Raw genomic sequence first — 22,394 nt, forward strand, 5'->3', positions numbered from 1 at the left:
GCAGACTGAATGCTGCCAAACCACCTAAAAAGTTGAACACCACCAAATTGAAACATCGCGAGTGTGCAGATGCCCTGAAATCCTCTATGGAAACTGCTCTAGGCAGACTGGCTGAGAGTCCACCAGACGATATTACTGAGCACTGGAATGTCTTCAAAGAAACGGTCTACAGCGCTGCCCAGGACACCTTGGGGAAAGTCAAGCACGAGCATCAGGACTGATTTGATGAGAGCAACCAATCTGTGCAAGACCTTTTGAGAGCTAAGGCAGCTGCACACCAGGCTCTTCTTCGACACCCAAACTCAAGTTCCAAAAAACATGCCTTTTTGAGTGCAAAATCAACTTTGCAGAGGTAGCTCAGAGCTATGAAAGACCAGTGGTGGGCAAACAAGGCCAAGGAGTTACAAGCCTTCACTGACTGTAATGACTTAAGAAGCATCTATGAAGCAATCAAGGTTGTGTATGGCCCATCAAAATAAGGCACCTCACAACTCCTGAGCAAGGACAGTACATCCATCTTCACTGAGAAGTCAGAGCACATGAAAAGATGGCAAGAACACTTCCACGAGCTGCTGAACAGACCAGGAACCATCACCGATGAAGCACTGGGCAGAGTACACCCTCCACCCATACTGTTGAGCTAGATGCTCCCCCTACTCTTCACGAGGTCATCAAAACCATCAAACAGCTAAAACCCAACAGAGCACCAGGGCCTGATGGTATTGCAGCCGAGATCTACCAGTATGGTGGTCAAACACTGATATCATGCCTGCTCCAGCTGTTCACAAAGTTGTGGGGAGCTGCAGAACTACCACAAGACTTCAAAGACGCATCAATCATGACCATCTATAAGCACAAGAGAGACAAGAGAGACTGCAACAATTACCGTGGCATCTCTCTTCTGTCAGTTGTAGGAAAATGCCTCGCAAAGATCATCCTTAGACACTTGGTGTCCAACATCAGTGACAACATCCTTCCAGAAAGCCAGTGTGGTTTTCGAGCAAGCTGTAATACAGTGGACACGATCTTTTCACTGAGGCAGCTCCAAGAGAAATGTGTTGAACAGCAGAGAAGTCTCTATGTTATATTTGTTGATCTAACCAAAGCGTTTGACACTGTTGGTAGAGATGGCCTGTGGAAGCTCCTACCAAAATTCGGTTGCCCCCCACGCCTAACCAACATCATCCGTCAGTTCCATGATGGCACGGAAGGCCGCATCAACATGTGTGGCGAGTTGTCAGACCCATTCTCCATCAGCAACGGCATAAAACAGGGATGTGTTCTGGCTCCTACTCTGTTTGGACTATTCTTCGCTGCTATTCTTCAGGATGCCACATCAGACCTGAAGTCAGGGGTCTTTCTACAAACAAGGGCTGATGGCGGGCTCCTCAACCTCACAAGACTGAGAGCAAAAACAAAAGTCAGGGACATTGTGGTGCATGAGCTACAGTTTGCTGATGACTGTGCACTGGTTGCCCACTCTCTCGAAGACTTACAGGACTTACCAGCCGCTTTGCCAGTGCAGCCAAAAGCTTCCGACTAACAATCAGCCGGAAAAAGATGGAAGTTTTGTACCAACTGGCTCCTGGCTCAAGCTACGAAGAACCAACTGTCCTCATTGATGACACTCGTCTAAATGCTGTCAACAGGTTTTGCTACCTGGGCAGCATAATAATATCCTCAGCTTCTCTGGATGTAGAGATTGAGTCAAGAACCAGAAAAGCCTGCCTTGCCTTTGGTCAGCTGAAAGATCGAGCTTGGTCACAGAACATCAGGTTGGCCACCAAGTGCAAGGTATACAGGGCTGTTGTCATATCAACCTTGTTATATGGATGTGAGACATGGTGCCCATATCAGAGACACTTACGCCAGCTTGACCAACTGCAGCAGCGTTACCTACGTTCTCTGATGAAGATCACCTGGCGAGACAAGGTCTCCAATACCGAGGTCCTCTCGCGAGCTGGAATGCCAGCAGTTTCAACCTTGGTGATGTCAGCCCAACTGCGCTGGGCAGGATATGTTGTCAGAATGCCTGATGGAAGACTGCCCAAGGACATCTTGTATGGCCAACTGTCCAGTGATACCCGAAAACAAGGAGGCCAGTGCCTACGGTACAAGGATGTCCTGCACAGGAGCCTCAAGAAAGCTGACATTGCCCCATCAACATGGGACGATCTGGTTCAAGATCGCTCACAGTGGAGGGACACCATCAGAAAAGGTGTGGACGCTGCTGAGAACAAGCTCAACGAGGCAACAGAGGAAAGGCACAGGAAGCGCCACAACAGATCTCCTGCCCCTGCTGCCCCTCCAGGCCTCACCTGCCAAGTATGTGGCAAGCAGTGCCCGTCAAGAATCAGCCTGTACAGCCACTCCAGGACGCACATATTAAACCCCACTAACTGACGGAAAGGAACCATCATCATCCTATGGGATAGATAGCCAGAGGAGTTATTTGCTTCTGACCAATAAATTTAAAAAATAAGACCAGACAAAATAGACATAGAAGCAGAATTAAGCAATTTGGCCCATGAAATCTGCTCAGCAACGTGTTTACAGAGAGAGCACCAATATCAAACACAATCCTGTATTTAAGGGATACCAATGATGGATACGTTTGGTAGAGAGTGGCAGTGGGACACCTTGATTCATTTTCTCCTCCCTTGAGATTAACCAAGCCTCTGTCTGAAAGTAGCTAACTGAAGATAGGATGAAGAAACTTTCTAACGTGTATGTTACAGCATTAGGCATTTTAAGTATTTAAGCTCCATCAAGTTAGTCAAAATTACCAGCCAGATAACAACATCAATGATTTTTTTAATCAACCCAAGCTAATGCTTGCATATTTACATCATCAAAAGTAGGGTATGAAATCTATATTACAGGAGTTTAACAATAAGGAGTTTAAGCTGTTACATGCTCAAAAATTTGTCTTACCTCATGACTTTCCTCTACATCAACATCTCCATCAGCATCATCATCCATTTGTTTGTGTATCATTCTAATAGCCTCAAAAGAATGTCGATCATCTTCATCCACGCATTCTGCATTCAATGTCGCGCAGTTATCTTTAAGTAAAGTGCTAGAGATTAGAATGTGATCCTGGAATTATTTCCACACTTTTTGAGCTGAAGCAAAAATGTTGATTTATTTTCCACATAAATTTGATGAGATCAAATTTTATTGCACATCTCAAATTTGTGGCCTGCGATTTGTGTGTGATCAATTTAGCATTCTGCTGCACATAAGGAGTACAAAGTGTAGATTTTAAGCAAAGCAATTTAGAAAGCAGAAAACAAGATCTTGCAAATGTCACCACTTCCCATTTTAAGATAGCTCATTTTATCATTTTTTTTCCATGATCAATTCTAAATCCAAATTTATTATAGGATTTGTCAATGTAAACACTTCACACGGCAGCATTTCTGGAGTAGGATGATGTAACTCAATTAAAAGGTATGTAAACAAATGTCAGTTAACGCTTCAAAGGAAAATATAGTCATCTACACACCTGTTCCAAAGGAAATTAAAAATTACAGCTACCTGAATATGGCAAGTTGAAAATCTACTCCAAGTCTTTAAGGCTTAATGCAATGTTTATATGAACAATTTCAATAAAATGATTGTTAGGAAAATTCATGAACTAACCACAAGTCACATGAAGTCAGCAATTTTTCTTCCTATTCTTTTGTGAATCATCACTTCCTCGGAGAAACCAAGCAACCAACGTCTCCACCTCTGTTACACAGTCACAACACAATCCCATTGCTTGCTCACCTCACATCAGTGCACCTGCAAACCACCTCACCTCTCCAATCATTAGTCCAGCACCCCAAATGCAAGGTCAATGGGAGTTTATTTAGTGAAGGATTTAATCTATATATATATATATATATATATATATATATACACACACACACACACTGTAGAAGCCAGTGCAGAGTACCCCTGCAGCCAACCCCCCTCAAGAACAGCTTTTATCACTTTGGATACTGTTCCGCAGGGTTGACCTAACAGAAGAACATCACAGTGGTCAAATGTCTGGCACCGAGTCTACCTCTGTGACTCAGAAAGGAAAGGGGTAGAACAGGCATGCTGTAGTGATGGGGATTCGTTAGTTAGGGGAACGAACAGGAGGTTCTGTGGGTGAGAATGAGATTCCTGGATGGTATGTTGCCTTCCGGTGCCAGGGACCAGAACAATTCAGGTTGAGTCCTCAGCATTCTTTAAGTGGGAGGGTGAATAGCCAGAGGCCACGGTCTATGTAGGGAACAATGACATAGGTAGAACAAGTGACAATGTTCTGCATAAGGAAATCAGGGAATTAGTGCCAAGTTAAAGGGCAGGACCTCCAGAGTTGTGATCTCAGGATTGCTAACTGTGCCACGTGTTATTGAGTCCAGAACAAGGAATATTATACAGTTCAATATGTGGCTAAGGAGTTGGTGTAGGAGGGAGAGCACAAGATTTTTGGATTATTGGGGAAGGTGGGACCTGTACAGAAGGGACGGTTTGCACCTGAACTGGAGGGGGACTAATATCCTAGAGGGAAGGTTTGTTAATGCTACATAGTGGGGTTTAAACTAGAGTTGCAGGGGGATGGGAACCAGACTGCCAAAACAGTTAGTGGAGAGGTTGTGGAGACAGATGTTGGTAAGAACTCAGATAAGGTAGGGAATAAAAAGGCTGATGATGATGTGACTGGTGCCCTGAACTGTGCTTATGTCAATGCAAGAAGTATCATAGAAGGCGCTGAAGATGAGGTAGCTGGGTTACAAATAGAGGCAATGTGTGGTGAAGGGAGACTATTAATAGGGCAAAATTGCAGTCAACAGGATGAGTTGCAACATAAAAGGCGGACAAACCCGAAAATGGTGAATACAGGACTGAAGGTGTTATATTTGAATTCGCACAGTATACAGAATAAAGTAGTTGAACTTGTAGCACAGTTACAGATTGGCATGTGTGATGTTGAAGGCATCACTGAATCATGGCTGAAAAAAGACTATAGCCAGGGGCTTAATATCCAAGGATACACATTACACCAAAAGGACAAACAGAAAGGCAGAGGGGGCGGCAATGCTCTGTTGGTAAAAATGAAATCAAATCATTAGAAGGAAGTGACAGAGGGTCGGTAGGTGTTGATCATTGTGGATAGAGCTAAAGAAATGTAAGGGTAAAAAGACCACAATGGGAATTGCATACAGACCTCCAAACAGTAGTAAGGATGTGGTTTACAATTACAAAGGGAGACAGAAAATTCATGCAAAAAGGGCAATAATCAAGGGGGATTACAATAGGCAGATAGATTGGGAAAATCAGGTTGGTACTGGATTCCAAGAGGGGGAATTTCTAGAATGCCTATGAGATGGCTTTTTACAGCAGCTCGTGGTTGAGCCCACTAGGGGATCAGCTTTACTGGATTGGGTGTCGTGCAATGCACCAGAATTGATTAGAGAGCTTAAGGTAAAAGAACCCTTGGGGGTAAGTGACCATAATATGATCGAATTCACCCTGAAAACTCAGAAGGACAAACTCAAGTCAGACGTATGAGTATTATAGTGGAGTAAAATAGAATTACAGGAGCATGAGAGAAGAGTCGGCCAGAAAAGAATTGATTGTAAAGAACAATGGCAGGGATGATGACAAAGCAGCGTGGCTGGAATTTCTGGAAGCAATTTGGAAGGCACAGGATATATACATTCCAAAGAAGAAGTAGTATTCTAAACGCAAGATGACACAACCATGGCTAACAGGAGAAGTCAAAGCCAACATAAAAGCCAAAGAGGGGCATATAATAGAGCAAAAATTAGTGGGAAGTTAGAGGATTGGGATGTTTTTAAAATCCAACAAAAGGCAACTAAAAAGTCATTAAGGTTCATGAACATTATTCCAGGATTTAATGGCTTGTCATATGAAGAGCATTTTAATGGTTCTGGGCCTGTTTTCTCTAGGATTCAGAATAATGAAGATAGCCATGGGAATCTGTAGGCTTATAAAAGATGTTTGCAGACAGCTTATCTCCAGAAATGGAGACAGGGAGATTGAGAAAAGGGAGAGAGCTGCCAAAAATGGACCAAGTGAATTTAAGCGCAGGATGGAAGTTGGAGGCAAGTTTGATTTTTTAAAAACCCTTGCAGCGGCCCATGTTCCCTGCATCCATTGAGGCTGTTGCTGCCTGCTGTCCAGTGCGCAGTACAGATTGCACAAGGAATCCACTAAAACCAACCAGCACATAGCAGCAAGGTGCAAGATGCAGGCAGGGACAGCATACACTGAATGGCCAAACCAAGTTGCAGCAATTATATACAGGAATATCTGCGCTGAGTAGAGATTAGACACTCCCAAGTCCAAATAGGAAACACCCAAGAAAGTAGTGGAGAGTGGCAGAGCTAAGATCCTGCGGGAATTCCAAATACATATTGAAAGCAGCTACTGGCCAACCAACCAGACATAGTAATACTGAACAAGGAACAGGAGAAAGCAATAGTAATAGATGTGGCAATCCCGAACGGCCCTAACATCAGGAAGAAAGAATCTGAGAAGCTGGAGAAATACCAGAGCTTGAAAGAGCAGAGAGAAGGGATATGGAAGGTTAAAGCCAGAGTAATCCTGGTGGTGATAGGAGCACTTGGAGTTGTGACTCCTGCACTGGGAGAGGCTCCAACAAAACCCGGGAACAACACCTGAGATCTCTGTTCAGAAGAGTGCATTAGGAACAGCAAGGATACAGCAACAAACCCTCGAGCTCCCAGGCTTCTGGTAGAGGACCTGAAATTAAGGGTAAAATACACGTACACACCACCCATAAGGATTGAGAAATATATATAAATGTATATAAATTTTTTCTCACTCCTTAACAGTGTACGTATGTGTATTTTTCTCTCAATTTATAGTTCTCTACCAGAGGCCTCACAGCTTCGATATATATAGTCACAAGTAAACACAGAATACATTTCTGATCACCACACCACAGGAAGGATGTGGTAACACCACTGAGAATACTCTAGAAGAGAATGCTCTCAGGACTGGATACCAATTGAGTTAGTTTTATCACCTTGGAACAAAGGGAACAGAACATACAAGATTTTGAAAAACAGGGCAAATGAACTCTTGAAGTGTATCACGTACCAAGTTGATGGACCTTGAGCCAGGAAATGGATGACGTGAATACAACAGCCTCCTTAAGCCACAAGTTTCATGGTTCTATTACCAATTAATTAATTCTCTACCACACACAACACTCTATGACTAATATCCACAGAGAAAAAAAATCAAACATTGTTCATGTATTTCCAAAACTTATATTTATCTTAATAAACTTCTTGTTCAATATTTTATATTAAGCATTATAAAATAAAGAAACTAGATCTTGGTGCTCATAAGGTTTTACTCATTGGATAGGATTATTGCATGCAAATCATCAAATATTTAACTTCACAGTTTCAAGTGTCGATCAAAAAATCGTTCACGAAGACTTTGTTAAGCAGGTTAAAATGGCATCAGTTGGATTATGGCAACCAAACCAGTCAATTCTGTGTGCTAAATCTAAACACCCTTTAACTCTCCCCTCCCCTTTATTTGGGAACAATCTTACTGCACTGAATCAGATACAAATAGTTACGTACTTCTCAACACTGCTCTTCAAACATTCTGACCATCTTCAGAGGATTATGGCAACATAGTTACATAAATTTGCAGCTTACATAAGGCTTGTACTATACTCTGGATATTTACTAAATAGCTAAAAATTAGAATTGTCTTGGTTTTTTTTCTTTTTTTACCTATTGTTTTGTCTTACAAAGCAAATTACTCTTCAATTTCCATTCCTTTCCAAGATAACAATTCTCAAGTCCTGCTCTGTGCCTCCCCATTGCCTGCCAGGTGCAGAACTATATTTGTCAGTGCAATAAGAGCTGTCCGTTTTGTCGAACAGGATAAAGAAGAAATTAAATTTCATAGCAGGACTCATTATTAAAATAAAAATGAAATACTATCTTATCACAAAAGTATTGAAGACTTTTCTCAAAAATTCCTGAATAATCCCTAAATAAGATGGCAGAATTTGTCAGTGAAACGTCAGTTATAATCGATACCTGTATCCGGCTCGAAGCCAGAGAAGAGTTTATTCACCATATATTCGCCCGGAAAGTACTAGATTCTTTTCCCTCTTGAGCATCTTTTCTCTGACGGTGTTAAAGTAAATTGGCTAATGATGACCTGCTGCTAGGTGAAATGGTTTGAGAACCACTGGTTTAAATCAGTGGTTCCCAAAGTACGTAATATCATCACCCCCCCCCCATGGGAGTTTGTCGAGGGGCACTAAAGATAAGGAGGGGGTGACATTCTGAAGCTACAGGGCAGCTGAGAGATTACAGGCTTAATTTAAGAAACAAATTATTTATTATAACACTTGATCCTCAGTACATAATAGATTACAATGATCACATAATCACCTCATCTTTTGTTAATCCACAATTCTCTTAGACTTTTCTCAAAGTGCACAATAGTTGTTAAAAAATAATGTGGCACTTTGGTATTTGGCACGTCATAAGAAATCTGGCTGCACAGTTTTGCCATTCACTACTGTAGTACAGTGTTAGCTAGTATGATTCCCATACTCTAATCAAGCAGTGACGCAACTCCTGTGAATAAGGGTGTGGCGTTCAATGGTGTAAAGTTCAGAATCTGCTCTCTCGATCGGTCTTGACGGCATTTCTCTAGGCCACGGCCCAATAACAATATTGCTGCCCCATTTTGACTTCAGGCGGAGACTTAGATGTTGCTTGAACTATGATGACGTTGCAACTTCCCCCTTTACTGATCGCAGCGCTTGAGATTGGACTTAAATTATAGATTGTTGTTGTTAATCCATAATGGAAAGGCTGAAGCAGACCAAATGCGAAAGAAGTGTATACAGTTTAGCATGGAGTATCTGAAATATGGACCAGCACCAAGCAACCAATAAATGTATCTGTTGTGTGAAAGTTTTTAAAATGAGGCAAAGGAGGAGCCAAGTTGATGCCAGAGGGCAACTTCTTCAAACTCATTATCCAAACAGCTTAAATTCTTCTCTTTAATGCATCTTTTTTTCTTTTCAAGATGGCAGGGGTCCTGTTGGAGTTCGTGATGTGCAGCTGCACTGAAACTGTGGTGGGATCAGTCTCTCCCTCTGGGTGAGCAGTCTCTCCTTCTTCCTCCTTTGCTATTGCTTGCTTGCTTGGTGAATGCTAATGCTTCCTGCTGGAACAAGTGGGGGGTGGGGGAGGAAGAGGGTTGATACTTTGCTGCTACTTGTGCATGGGAGGGGTTGGGGGAGGCTTTGAGGTTCTATTATTTTTTCTATCATTCCTTCTGTTATGTGAGCGTTTGCGAAGAGTAATTATTTCAGGTTGCAAACCATATATATTCTTCCTTGATATTAAATGGAACCACTGAAACAGCCCAGGCTCCTTGGACATCTGAAAAGCAGACACACTGATAAGGCAACCAAGAATTTGACTTATTTTCAGTTATTTTGTGTAAACTTTCAGAAATTAAAAACACTTCAAACATATTTGCCAATACTTCCCAACAAAACAGTAATGGTTTGCATTTCATTGCTCATTGCTAAATCTAGAAAGCCCCATACAATTGGGGATGAACTGATTTTGCCAGCAGTAAAGGAAGTTCAGCAAATAGCTTTGCAAAAGTCATGAGACCAAATAATTAAAACAATTTCACTCAGCAACAACTCTGTTCAAAGACGAATAGATGAAATGTCACTGTGCAAATTACTTAGAATAATAGAATTTGCTCTGCAGTTGGATGAGTCAACTTTGCCAGGCAAAAAAATCTTTGCTTCTTGGTTATGTTCACGTCATAAAAGATGAAAGCATGATTCAAAAGTTGTTATTTGCAAGGGGACTAGAAACAGATACAAAAGAGGAGGCAGTATTATGGTTGTTGAGCAATTTTTCCGCTCACCAAAATATGTACCTGACGTATTTTCCATTCACTGTGTAATTCACAGACAACATCTTGTTACAAAAACCTAAGTGATCAGCTGCACAAATCATTAAATACTGTTATCATAGTAGTAAATAAAATCAAATCCTATGCTATCAGTTCTTGACTATTTTGAGAGCTTTGTACTGAGAATGATGAACAGTTTGAACATTTGCTTTTGCACACAGAAGTCAGATGCCTCTTAAAATAAACTGCCTGAGATGGCTTTTATGCACTTTTTGAAACTGTAATAAAATTTTTTGAAGACTCGAATGCTTCATTCAGTAATCAACTCAAGAATATTAGGCATGATGCTGTTTATTTGTCAGAATTATTCACAAGGTTTGATGAAACCAGTCTTCAATTGCAAGGAAATGCTCTGAATCTCATTAAAGTCAAATCAGTCATCTCCACGTCTGTCCAAGTTAACCCGATTTACATGCAAAATTGACTGTTGCGAGCTTTTCCAATTTCAGAGACTGAGTTGGAAGAGAAAGAAAGAATACCAGAGAATGATCTTCAAGTATACTGTGCCCACCTGGGTGAGCTGCATAAAGACAAGTCAGATCCAAATTCCAGATTGGGTAGTAAATCCATTTCCTGAACTCTTGTAATGAGGAATTAACAGGAAGGTTGGAGGAAGAACTAATCTCGCTAGAAAATGACTTTGAGCTGAAGCTGAGGTTCAAAAAAATCATATCAAGACTTTTTGTTGCAGAAATAAATCTCTGAACACTACCCTGCACTGTGGAAAGAGGCCAAGATATTCTCTATTGCCTTTCCAAACTCATATTCAGTGCAGTCGCCCAACTTCTTTCAAAGCAACAAAACAGACTGCAAATTACTAATTATGGGGATCTGAGACTCCTGAGTGAGATTCAGATGTTGAGAAGCTGATATCACTGCACCAAGCCCATCCATTTCACTGAAGGGTGAAAACCCCACAAGTAGTACACACTGAAATACAGGTCCACAATCCTTTATCCGAAATCCTTGGGGCCAGTTGCACTTCAGAATTCTGAATTTTTCGTATTTCAGAATCCCTCCTTATTGGTTCCGGGACCCCCCCATGGATACAAAAAAACCCATATGCTCAAGTCCCTTATTTAACCTGTCTTGATGCAGTGGACCTTAGGACCCAGCAGAACTCTGGACCTACACACATCCTCCCGTATACTTCAAATCATCTCTAGATTACTTATAATAATAATACCTAATACAATGTAAATGCTATGTAAATAGTTGTTATACTGTATTGTTCAGGGAATAATAACAAGAAAAAACATTCAATATAAAATAAAAAATATACAGCTTCAAACGAACGGAATCAAACACATAGTAACTGACTTATTGGAATAAATGTAGAACATCATTGTCACTATAAAACTTCAGTAACTTGTCTTTCTGTTTCTTTCAATCATATACAGTGGTAGTTCCGACAGCATATTCTTCAGTAAGACGCACCATGATCAGAAACACCATGATCAACCCTCTGCAATAACTCCACTTTCTGTGTTATTGATAATGATAGATGCGTCCTTCTCTTTTTCTCATTGTTACCCATAGGGGAATTTGCAGCTCTTTTTGACATTTTCACAGTGAAATTAAACAGAAAGTCAACAGTGAACACAAAATATCAGCGAACAGCAAATGCACATGTAACCAGTACGAGCGCTGAGCCACAACTGACGTCTGGCGGCCTCTGTTAGTGCTGCCACGTCACACCTGAGTGGCAGCAGCTGTTGGCGAAAAAAAAAACTTTGGTTTTCGGAGCTTTTTGGATTTCAGAATTTCGGATAAGGGATTGTGAACCTGTAGTTGATGAAAATTGTTTTCACTGCAATTAAATAAAAAATAAAATTACTTGTAGCTTTTAATAGATTTGAATTATTTGAATTTGCAGTTCCTATTTTCTGTCACTGTGCATCATAAAACAAACTTCTTTATAGTTTTTATATAATGGCCGAAAAGGGGGAGGGGACCATGGGCATATGGCCTGGGAGCCAAGGGGGCAGTAATCCAAAAGAGTCTGGGAATCACTGGTCTAGTTCACATTAGGCCAAGATGAAGTATATTCCATCAACCTTACTTGTTGCACTTAAGTGTAGAGATTATTGCAGATAATTCTTTTTTATTTTAGCAGCAGAATCATTCAAGTATCCATTCAGTTCAATTTTTAAAAAACATTCAGTTACAGTACATGCAAACAAGAGGAATTCTGCAGATGCTGAAAATTCAAGCAACACACATCAAAGTTGCTGAGATGCTGCCTGGCCTGCTGCGTTCACCAGTTACAGTACATGGATGTTTTTGGCAATATCAGCATGTTTTACCAATACCAGCATCTCAACTAGCCCCAGAACACTTATAAACCAGACCAGGTAATGATGGCAGATTTCCTGTGCTAAAGGAGATGAGTGAACCAGGTAGGTTGCTCAATCACCCAGTAGCTTCATGATAAATTTTCCTGAGACTACAGGCCCTCCGCAGATTATGAAAGTACTACTTATGTACAACCTGTGGATATGGACGAGCATTTGGGAGACTGGTGGGATGGATTTACAAGCTACTGCAAAGCTGCAGTTATATTCTGCTACGAAGGAACTTGATTTGATGCAATACCAATGCATCTTGCAGGGAAACCTGAATGTTTGAGTTAAAACCCTGAGTCAGCCTACATTTTCATTTTAAAACTAGACAACGGGGTGACCCGTTGGGGCACCCTTTGAGAGAAGGGTAGTGCAGTCTGATGTGACCGGAATGAACATTAAATTTTCCTGAATGCTATTGGTATCGCTTTGCTTTGGAAACTGAAGTAGAAAACCTCAGTTTATTAAAGAAGAACAACGCGTAGGAAAACAAATATAGCTCCTCCTCGTTTAACGAAGGATACTTTTGATGGCATCGTTTGTGGCTTATCTGCCATCCTTGCGGTTCTCGCTGTCATTCTGGAGATGTGCAGTCCTTTCATCCCCCGTCTCTTCTGCTGTTTGCTGTTTGTCTCTGATCCTGGAGACGTGCATGCCTCTCCTCCTCTGTCTCTTCTTCTCTCATTTTTTTTGTCCTTACTCTTTGATCCTGGAGTCGTGTGGCCCTGGCCTCATCCGATTCTTGCTCTCTCCCTCTCCTTGCTGCTTCCCGACATTAGGCGTCATCTCTTGACCATAACATCCCCCTTCCCTTTCCACGCGGCATAATTAGGCTGACCATTTTTTTTTACCCTAATGCTGGATAGAAGATCCGAAGCAGTAACACCAAAGGATGCCGATTATTCTTGATGATGCGGTTGGCGTTCTCTTAAATGGACGTGATATAGTCACCACTGTTGTTTGACTGCAGCAAAGGGTTTTATGGGTGTCTTGAAGTACGTCATTACAATAAGATTTAATTATCTCTTATTGATGAGTGGCAGTTAGATCTGTCCCAATCCTGCACATGCTGATGGTGATTAGCAGAATGTGACCCCTCGAAATAGAGCTGCCCTGCCCTTTTGTTCCTGAGGTGTCACTGCTGAGGCTGGCCATGCGCATGCATCGGGCTGTTGCATCCCAATTTCCTTGATGGCCGATCAGGTCTTGGGTCAAAGCCAGCCTGTTGATTTTTGGCGAATGAGCAATTTTATATGAATATATAACCCTAAACTTTGCCTGTATTCTGTAAGTTAGCGCATTTTAATTCGAGTTAGCCAAAAAAAGTGCCGCTGTAATGCACCGTTTGTGCTAATTGAAGGTCACAAACAGACAGACAGAGCATGAAAATTTTAGTCGTATATAGATATTGCTGGATTACAAAGAGTTTTCAGGAACACAGCCCTATCATAAGCTTGGGAAGACCTACATTTTCCTATAATTCCAGATTTATTTCATTATTTGCATGCAAGTTTCCCAGTTTCTTGATGGGATTCAAATCCATACCTCTGGATCAAAGGTCCAGAACTTTGGCATCCTGTAGCATAGTAGTTTAGTTACTAGACTGGCAGCCAAAGACTTTAAGAATGGCAATTGGCCACTGTAAATTATTGCTGGTGCAGACAGGTGGAAGAACCAGCTGTTGATGGGCATGTACAAGAGAATAGATTATAAGGAAATGAAAGGGGAGGTGGGGTGGGGGTTAGGGACCAATGGGAATGCTTTGAGAGCTGGCACATATTCAATGGGTTGACTAGCCCCCTTCTATGTTATGAAATATCAAAATGTGAATAAAAAGAAGAAAAGTTGTTGTTACAAAGGCAGACATAGCTAGCAAATGCCAACAGGGAGCAATATACTAAAATACCCCAACTGGAATATTATCTGCACAGCTAAACCCTCCAATAGATAATGAATAGTTCTGATTTTGTAGCAACCAGGCCCAGTTCATCTAAATCATCCTCAAACCCACATTACATACATCTCTGAATGTTGTCTTTTTCGGAAAGTTGTTGTGTTTTTTTTTACAAAGCTCTATACAGTGAAGGAGATTGTGAATGCTCAATTTCACCAAATGTTTAGGTTTAGGAAGAAATTACTGTCAATTTAATCAGCAGTAGCCGATTAAGAAAGAAAACTAGATGATCTTTTGGATGCATCTGAGCCAGAACATAGGGATATGAGACGAAAACAGAAGCCGTACAACTGTTAATAATAGATATTCAGTAAAAGAATCAAATATTATCATCTCTTTGAAGAGAGTTCAGAATGCTCCTGTTGAAGTCACCATCCATCTCATGCAAGTTAATGGGTCACATTTGGGGAAATGCAGCTGATTTAAATTTGAAGGACTGGAAAATGGCTTTTAATTCAATGTAGTTGGGAAGTCACAAAAAAAATGTGGAGGTAATATTTCTCATCCCCACACCAGCAGCTTTTGACTTTTAGGGCTGGTGTCATCATAGGGTCATTCCGCAATCTTCTGGAAGATACAGTAACAGCAATGTAGGGGATGATCCAAATAAAACCACCACATAACAAACAGATCAATTTGTAAGTCCTGTATTGTACTGTCCCAACCATTACTGGGATGCTCGTAATAAACTGAAGGCCATATTCAGGGGTGACTGACAATGCTAAATCTAAAAATATCTAACCTTGATTATAAATGATCCAATAGATACCAACTTCCTCCAAAAGGGAAGCCTCCAGTCATTAACATCTGTTATCTCCTGCCACTGCTTTTGTTTGGCATTCTTCAAACTTATGGTGTTACCTGGCTGCTACGCAGTATTAGATTCACGCCGCACATACCGCTATAAAGAAGCACATCCTACTTATCTCAAAAGTCTACTAGCTGTAATAGCTTTAAGAGGTGGTTCAACTAAGTACTGAGTAAAGAGGGATGAATACTTCTGAACTGCTGAAATTAGTTTTTGAATTTTTAGGTTTTTATGATTTACATTGTTCCCTGTATTTTTGGGGCTCTACTGTGTGTAAAAAAAAAAGGCACAAATAAGAATTCTCAGCTAAAGTGATCAAAATTCTTGATTGTAATACTCACTTATGTATGCCTTTACAAGGTACTGCATTGGCCAATAGTGGACTAAGCAGTGGTTCAGGACAAAGGCAGCTGATCAAAGTGTTAGAGTAGTAGTGGCACCTCTTACAACCTGTCAAGTACACAACTGGAGACACATTCCTGGTCCAGATTTCATCAGCCTTGTCTCATCGTCAAGACCAAACGCCCACAGACTAGATTAGAAACAATGGCAAAGAGGATCTGACAAGTCACACAACCAATCTGGCACCTACCCCTACAATTTAATTAAAATAAGATCCAAAGTTGAATTTGGCAGGCTGATACACAGTGGAACAGCTATTAATGTGCCACCCTTTCAGGGATCAAATGGAAGCTTCCCATTCCTGTTTGGTCCTAAGAGTATAAATAGCTCAGTCAAAATTCTGCACAAAGGTTCTAAGATTTTTTAATACATTTTTACTTAGCAGTCGCAGAATAAAATAGCAACTGATTTTAGTTATTGATCACTGGATAGACTTGGGATCTGATACAGGAGACTCAGCTTTCAAAATGGATCCAACCAATTAGGCAGATACAAATTTAGTAAAAGATCTTTCCTCCCTTACTTTCTAAGTTCTGCAGCAGACCACTCTGTATACTGATAAACTGACCCAAAATTATGATTTGCTGATAGCTGTACCAAGTTTATCTTTTACCATCTTGAAAGTAACAGTTCAGAAAATGTACAAAAAAATACAGAAAAGGCTTTGTGACTTCTCAGCAGCCATTAGGACTTAAGATTCATAAACACAAGAGATTCTGCAAATGCTGGAATTCCTGAGCAAAATACACAAAATGCTGGAGGAATGCTGCAAGTCAGACTGTTGATGTTTAAAGCTGAATTATTCCCCTCCATAGTCGCTGTCTGACTTACAGACTTCCTCCGGTATTGTGTGTGTTGCTCAGGGCTGAGTTCATATTTATCAACAGATAGAATTATTTATTTTATTTGGAGATACAACTCGGAACAGTCCCTTCGAGCCTCACTGTCCAGCAGCTCACCTACTTAACACTAGCCAAATCACAGGACAATTTACAATGACCAATTAACCTACTAACTGGTACAGCTTTGAAATGGTGGAGGAAACCAGAGCACCCAGAGGAAACTCACAGGGTCACAGGGAGAACGTATTAATTCCTTACAGATGCCAGAAGAATTGAACCCGAACTACGATGCACCAAACTGTAATAGTGTTACACCAACCACTATGCTACCAAGGCACCCTATAATCGCAAAAAATAACCAATATTAAGAAATTACATTTACACTTAAAGAAATAAATCATTAATTCCCAATTATTCAGAGATACAGTGCCTATAAAAAGAATTTACTCCTCTTGGAAGTTTTCATGTTTTATTGTTTTACATCATTGATTCACAGTGGATTTAATTTGGCTTTTTCTTTTTTTTGATACTGATCAACAGAAAAAGACTCTTTCATGTCAAAGTGAAAACAGATCCCTACAAAGTGATCTAACAAATATAAAACACAAAATCATTGATTGCGTAAGTATTCACCCCCCCCCCCTTTAATATGGCACACCAAGTTATCACTGGTGCAGCCAATTGGCTTTAGAAGTCACATAATCAGTTAAATGGAGATCGGTTTTTGGAGATCTGTATGCAGTCAAGGTATTTCAATTGATTGTAGTAAAAATCCACCTGTATCTAGAAGGTCCAACTGCTGGTTAGTCAGTATCCTGGCAAAAACTACACCATGAAAACAAAAGAACACTCCAAGCAATTCCACAACAAGATTATTGAAAAGCACAAGATGGATACAAGAAAATTGCATAGTCACTGAATATCCCTTGAAGTATAGCTAAGTCAATCATCAAGAACTGAAAAGAATACAGTCATCATCAAAAACTGCGACTGCGCAAGAAGGGGACTAGTGAGGGAGGTCACCAAGAGACCTATGACAACTCTGGAGGAGTTACAAGCGTCAGTGGCAGAGGTGGGAGAAACTGCACATACAACAACTGTTTCTGGGTGCTTCACCGATTGCATTTTTAGGCAAAGAGAAAGCTACTTACTGTTGGGAAAAAAAACTCACATGAAATCTTGGCTAGTTTACCAGAAGGGATGTGGGAGACTCTGAACTCAGCTGGAAGAAGGTTCCATGATCTGATGAAACTAAAATTGAGCTTTTAGGCCATCAGATTAAATGCTATGTTTGGCATAAGCTAAACTCTGCACATCAGCAAAAATACACCATTCCCACCATGAAGCATGGCGATGGTCGCATCATGCTGTGGGGATGCTTCACTGCAGCAGGCCCTGGAAGGCTTGTGAAGGTACAGGGTAAAATGAATGCAGCAAAATACAGGGAAATCCTGGAGGAAAACCTGATGCATTCTGCAAAACTGGGACTTGGGAGAAGATTTGTTTTTAAGCAAGACAATGACCCCAAGCATAAAGCCAAAGCTACACAGGAAAGGCATATAAACAACAAATTTAATGTCCTGGAGTGGCCAAGTCAGAGTCCAGACCTCAATCCAATTGAGAATGTGTGGCTGGACTTGAAAAGGGCTGTTCACTCACAATCCCCATACAATCTGACAGAGCTTGAGCAGTTCTGTAAAGAAAAATGAGGGAAAATTGCAGTGTCCAGATGTGCAAAGCTAATAGAGATCTATCCACACAGACTCAAGGCTGTAATTGCTGCCAAAGGTGCATCTACTAAATACTGACCTGAAGAGTGTGAATACTTATGCAATCAATTATTTTGTGTTTTATATTTGTAATTAATTTGGATCACTTTGCAGAGATCTGTTTTCACTTTGACACGAAAGAGCCTTTTCCTGCCAATCCGTGTCAAAAAAAGGCCAAATTAAATCCACTCTGATTCAATGTGAAAGAATAAAATATGAAAACTTCCGGTGGGGGCGGGGGGTGAATACTTTTTATAGGCATTGTATATAACATAAATAAAAACAGAGCTCTATAGACTTATGTCCCAATTACACAATTAATCCAGCTGAAAGGACATCAAGGATCATCTTGCACGATTGGAGAGTCCACGTTCAGGCTGAGAGCTAGCAATTAATAGACCAACCTCAGAAGTGAATCTGCATCTGGCAGGAGTTCAGAATCTGAGCCTGAGAGAGTCATGTTTATGGTCAGTCAGGGCTGCATTAAAAACAAGGGATTCAGGTTGAAGTGATTGAGCTTACAGCTGCCAGGGAACAATGGCACGAATCATCAAAAGATCTAATACTTCATCAAAGCTACAGACCTCTAAAACCTCATTCTAAAGACAGCACAATTTGACAGCAAAACAAACCAAGAACAAGGCCACCGTATGAACAAAATTTTTTATTTCCTCTTTGAAAGCTGGGTTCTTTTTCAAAAATTAAAGAATAAACACATACCAGAGCATTTTCAAAATTACATTTTTGGCAACACCTAAATGTTAAACATTAACTAAAAGGCTTAGGAGCATCTAAAAAGCATCAAACTTCTTTCATGCTATAAAACTCAGGCTAGACATTAATATTTCTGAACTAACATTGCCAAAATAACCTATTAATGTTACATAAAATAATTTCAGGATTCATGATCGAGTCATGTAATTCTAATCAAAAAATATAATGAAGTAAGAGTTTTAGAAAGGTTCTGAACCTACAACATTCTGACTCTCTGGTCATACACACTTTGATCTAAGTAACAATTTACTGAGAGTGTCAATGTGACTCAAAGGCAGTACGTTTGTTCCAGCTGTGCCCATCCTAACTCTTTAAAAATGAGGCAAGCTCATACATTGTTATTCTGCTTTGAAATAATGCTCCTACTGTGCATTACCCATTACCAATGGTATCAGGTTCCACTGAAGCACCTAAAGATATTTCAAATCAACGAGAAGACTATCTGTATAATTGTGCTTCTAGGAAGCCAGTGAACAAAAACAAAGAAAGCATGTATCAAAAGCCAAAGGGCTGTAAAAGCACTGTTGTGAAATGATACAGCAGGTAAAGACCAAGGCAGTAACCACAATGAGGAAACACACATCTTCTCACTACACTATTGGATGCACACACATATTTTGTTTCTTGGAGACCTATTTATGTCATTTGCAAAGTAAAAATCCACCCACACTACCAAAAGCTTAACAGCCAAACATGACCTCCCTAATTAGTAGAGGTTAGAAGTCTATGGACACGGAATCTTAAATATACTTTATGTTTAATAATACAGACGGTATAATTTTTCAGAGACAATCTATGTAAAGAAGAATGATCAAAAAATGATTCCTCCAAACTAGCTACTCCACATCAATTGGAGGTGTTAAAACGCAATAGCGTCATTTGGGGACTCACATCGCTTATGAGCACTGTAGTACACTAAAAGTGTTTTTTTCACCCTCCTTCATTTCAACTTCAAGCTTTTCATAGTAATTCCACCGACCTTGACAAATTCAGAGCTTCACATTTTACGTGTAGAATTAGCCGATTCATTTCCCCCACAGAGAAGACTAGCAATGGCTCTCATTATCAAACTACTCTGAGCCTAAGAACTGTTGTAAATTTTAAGTAACTAGTTGCCCATCACCATTTTTTTTTGAACAACAAACCTCAATTATCAAATTCATCAGTCTATTAAACCACTTTTCACTTAGAATTTTTACCACCTTAGCATTATTTGGACTATGGTATAAAGGGAACTAACTGTTATTAGCTAGTGTTAAGTGAATAACAGTTATATATTTGACTTCACAACAGTAATCAGGAATTCAGAAGTATGCTAATACATTTCTATGGGTCACAGTTAAAAATAACGAAGCAGGTCTTTAATCAGCATCCTGTAATTGTATTTGTCAGTGCTCCAATTTAATCACTATTAAATGAGGACTGTAGCTGACCAGTGGTATAATGACCTCAGCACTGGACTTCAAGGTGAGTGTCAAACCCAGATGGGTCCTTGCACACCTTTCACCCATGCTAGGTTAAGCATCAATCTAGCAACTCGGATTTGTAAAAAACAAATTAGAAAAGTGCTAAATAAATGGCAAGGTTACCGCCTAATGCACCTCAAGGTGTGGAGAGGAGTAACTGGCTAACTAAATGAGGACAGTGTGATATCAGGCTACATTGTAACAAGTGCAATCTGAGCAAAATATTAGCCCAAATCAAATTATTTGTAATGAGTATTCACATATTGAGGACTAACAAGAAGAACAAGTTAGACTTTTAAAGCTTTGATTGTTCCTTTAGGTTCAGACCTAGACATAGAGCAGGGAGTCAGGAGTGCCATTTTATCACGAGAATACTTGACACTAGCTCTACGGAGATGGTACTCAACTTCCAATGTAATGCTGAAATAAGTGCTATTGAGTCAGCCAACCACCTTGCTCATCCCCATTTTCTTTTTGGGATGGGTATTGGTCTATAATTGTCATGTGTACTGAAATAAAGTGAAAAACTTTTTGTCTTGAGTGCTATCCAGACAGATCTTGCCATACACAAGTACATCAAGGGGGTAAAAAGAAAAACAGAATGCAAAAATATAGCACTGCAGTTACAGAGAAAGTGCAAGGGAAGTGCACAAATGAAGAGAAGGGTAAACTGCGAGATCAAGAGGTCATCATTTAGCATACAAGAGGGCCGTTTATAATCCGATAATGAGTACCACAATTAGCCTATCTTAACCTAACTGTTATACTAACAATGAAAACATATCTTTAAAGTTCAAAATCCACTTTAGCATTCAGTTACTTATTCATATATACCATCCACCCACCCGCACATACACTGATGCTTGTCTATGTTCTTGTGGTCAAGTCAGAATGAGTAGTCATGCAGGATGTGAGCACGAATCAAAACAGAGAATAGGAGTCAGCTTAGGCCAACTGAAAAGTACCCTTATTAGTACTGGGGAGGAGGGACGAGTGCTAGGCACAAAACAAAAAGTTTCAAGCATATATACCTGTAACTCAACAAGCAAAAAATGAAAGTGCATTTGATTTGATGTTCTGGTGGCAAAGGCACTAAGCCACTTCACATCAGTTACTCTCAACACTATTGCCCTGTCATTACCAAGGAACACTTGATAGTGGCCTCAACGCCAATGGGGTTGGGCACTGGGTGGGGGAGGGTTTTTTTTGCAGGAACAGAGTGGATGGGGAAATCAATAGGATTTTCGCACAATATCAATTGGTGAAAATTAGCAAAGGCAGAATCAGATACGTACGAGTCCTATTGAAGTACAAAGCCTGACCATCAGTCACAGTCTTCTGCAGGTAGCAGAGCTCAATCATAATTGCATTTAAAAAAGGATCACGATGAAGAATAATCAGGTAGTGAATGCAACTGTGTGCTGGTTAGCTAAACTGAGATGAGGTGAGGTGAGTATGTTATAGGACCAAAATCAAACAATATTATTGCCCGAATCGTACTGCGGTTCTCCTCAGATACCAGATGATTTTGGAATTGCTGGCCAGAAACCAATGAGGTCCTGCAAAGTGCCAGAAGAAATCAGATCATAAAACTCTGCTGAAGTTCGCTGGCATATGGCAAATGGGCACGCTTCAGCTTCACCACCTGTCAAAGCAGTAAAGATTTTCCCAATGCTTCTGAGTACCCATGCACCAAGTCCTAAACTTGATGGTATTCAAGCAACAGTTTCAGTTCCCAGAAAAGAACATATTACCGTTCCTAAATTTAAAGCTTCCTGAATTGTGCAATTCTCATTTTACTGCAGGTGACATGGTGTTCAGCAATTCTTCTGTTAATCCATTCCTCAAAGTAGTAAAAGGATACTTCTGTATTGTTGCCACATTCCCAATACGGAAATGCCTAAGGGTCAGATAAATACCGTAGTTGTCAAACAACTGCCCTGCAGAGTTACCAGTGCCGGTCGTGTTCTGCACACTGGACTGGTTGATAGCTTGTTGCTTGCCTAATGGAACAGAAGCACGAATA

The 22,394-nt window shown here is 40.4% G+C and overlaps 1 protein-coding gene across 4 annotated transcripts in view; it reads right to left on the bottom strand.

The window, feature by feature from the left end:
• Positions 1-22,394, bottom strand: part of stim2b (stromal interaction molecule 2b) — a 156,484-nt gene that overhangs the window by 111,878 nt on the left and 22,212 nt on the right. For 3 of the 4 annotated variants that reach the window (XM_072252920.1, XM_072252919.1, XM_072252923.1), the window contains exon 3: positions 2,935-3,065. The exons of the other annotated variant lie outside the window; for it this stretch is intronic. In XM_072252920.1, coding sequence (XP_072109021.1) covers positions 2,935-3,065 — 131 coding nt within the window. The remainder of the gene's footprint in view (positions 1-2,934; positions 3,066-22,394) is intronic. 4 annotated transcript variants of the gene reach the window in all.

This window comes from Mobula birostris, chromosome 3 (assembly GCF_030028105.1).
Source record: "Mobula birostris isolate sMobBir1 chromosome 3, sMobBir1.hap1, whole genome shotgun sequence".
Classification (NCBI taxonomy): Eukaryota; Metazoa; Chordata; class Chondrichthyes; order Myliobatiformes; family Myliobatidae; genus Mobula; species Mobula birostris.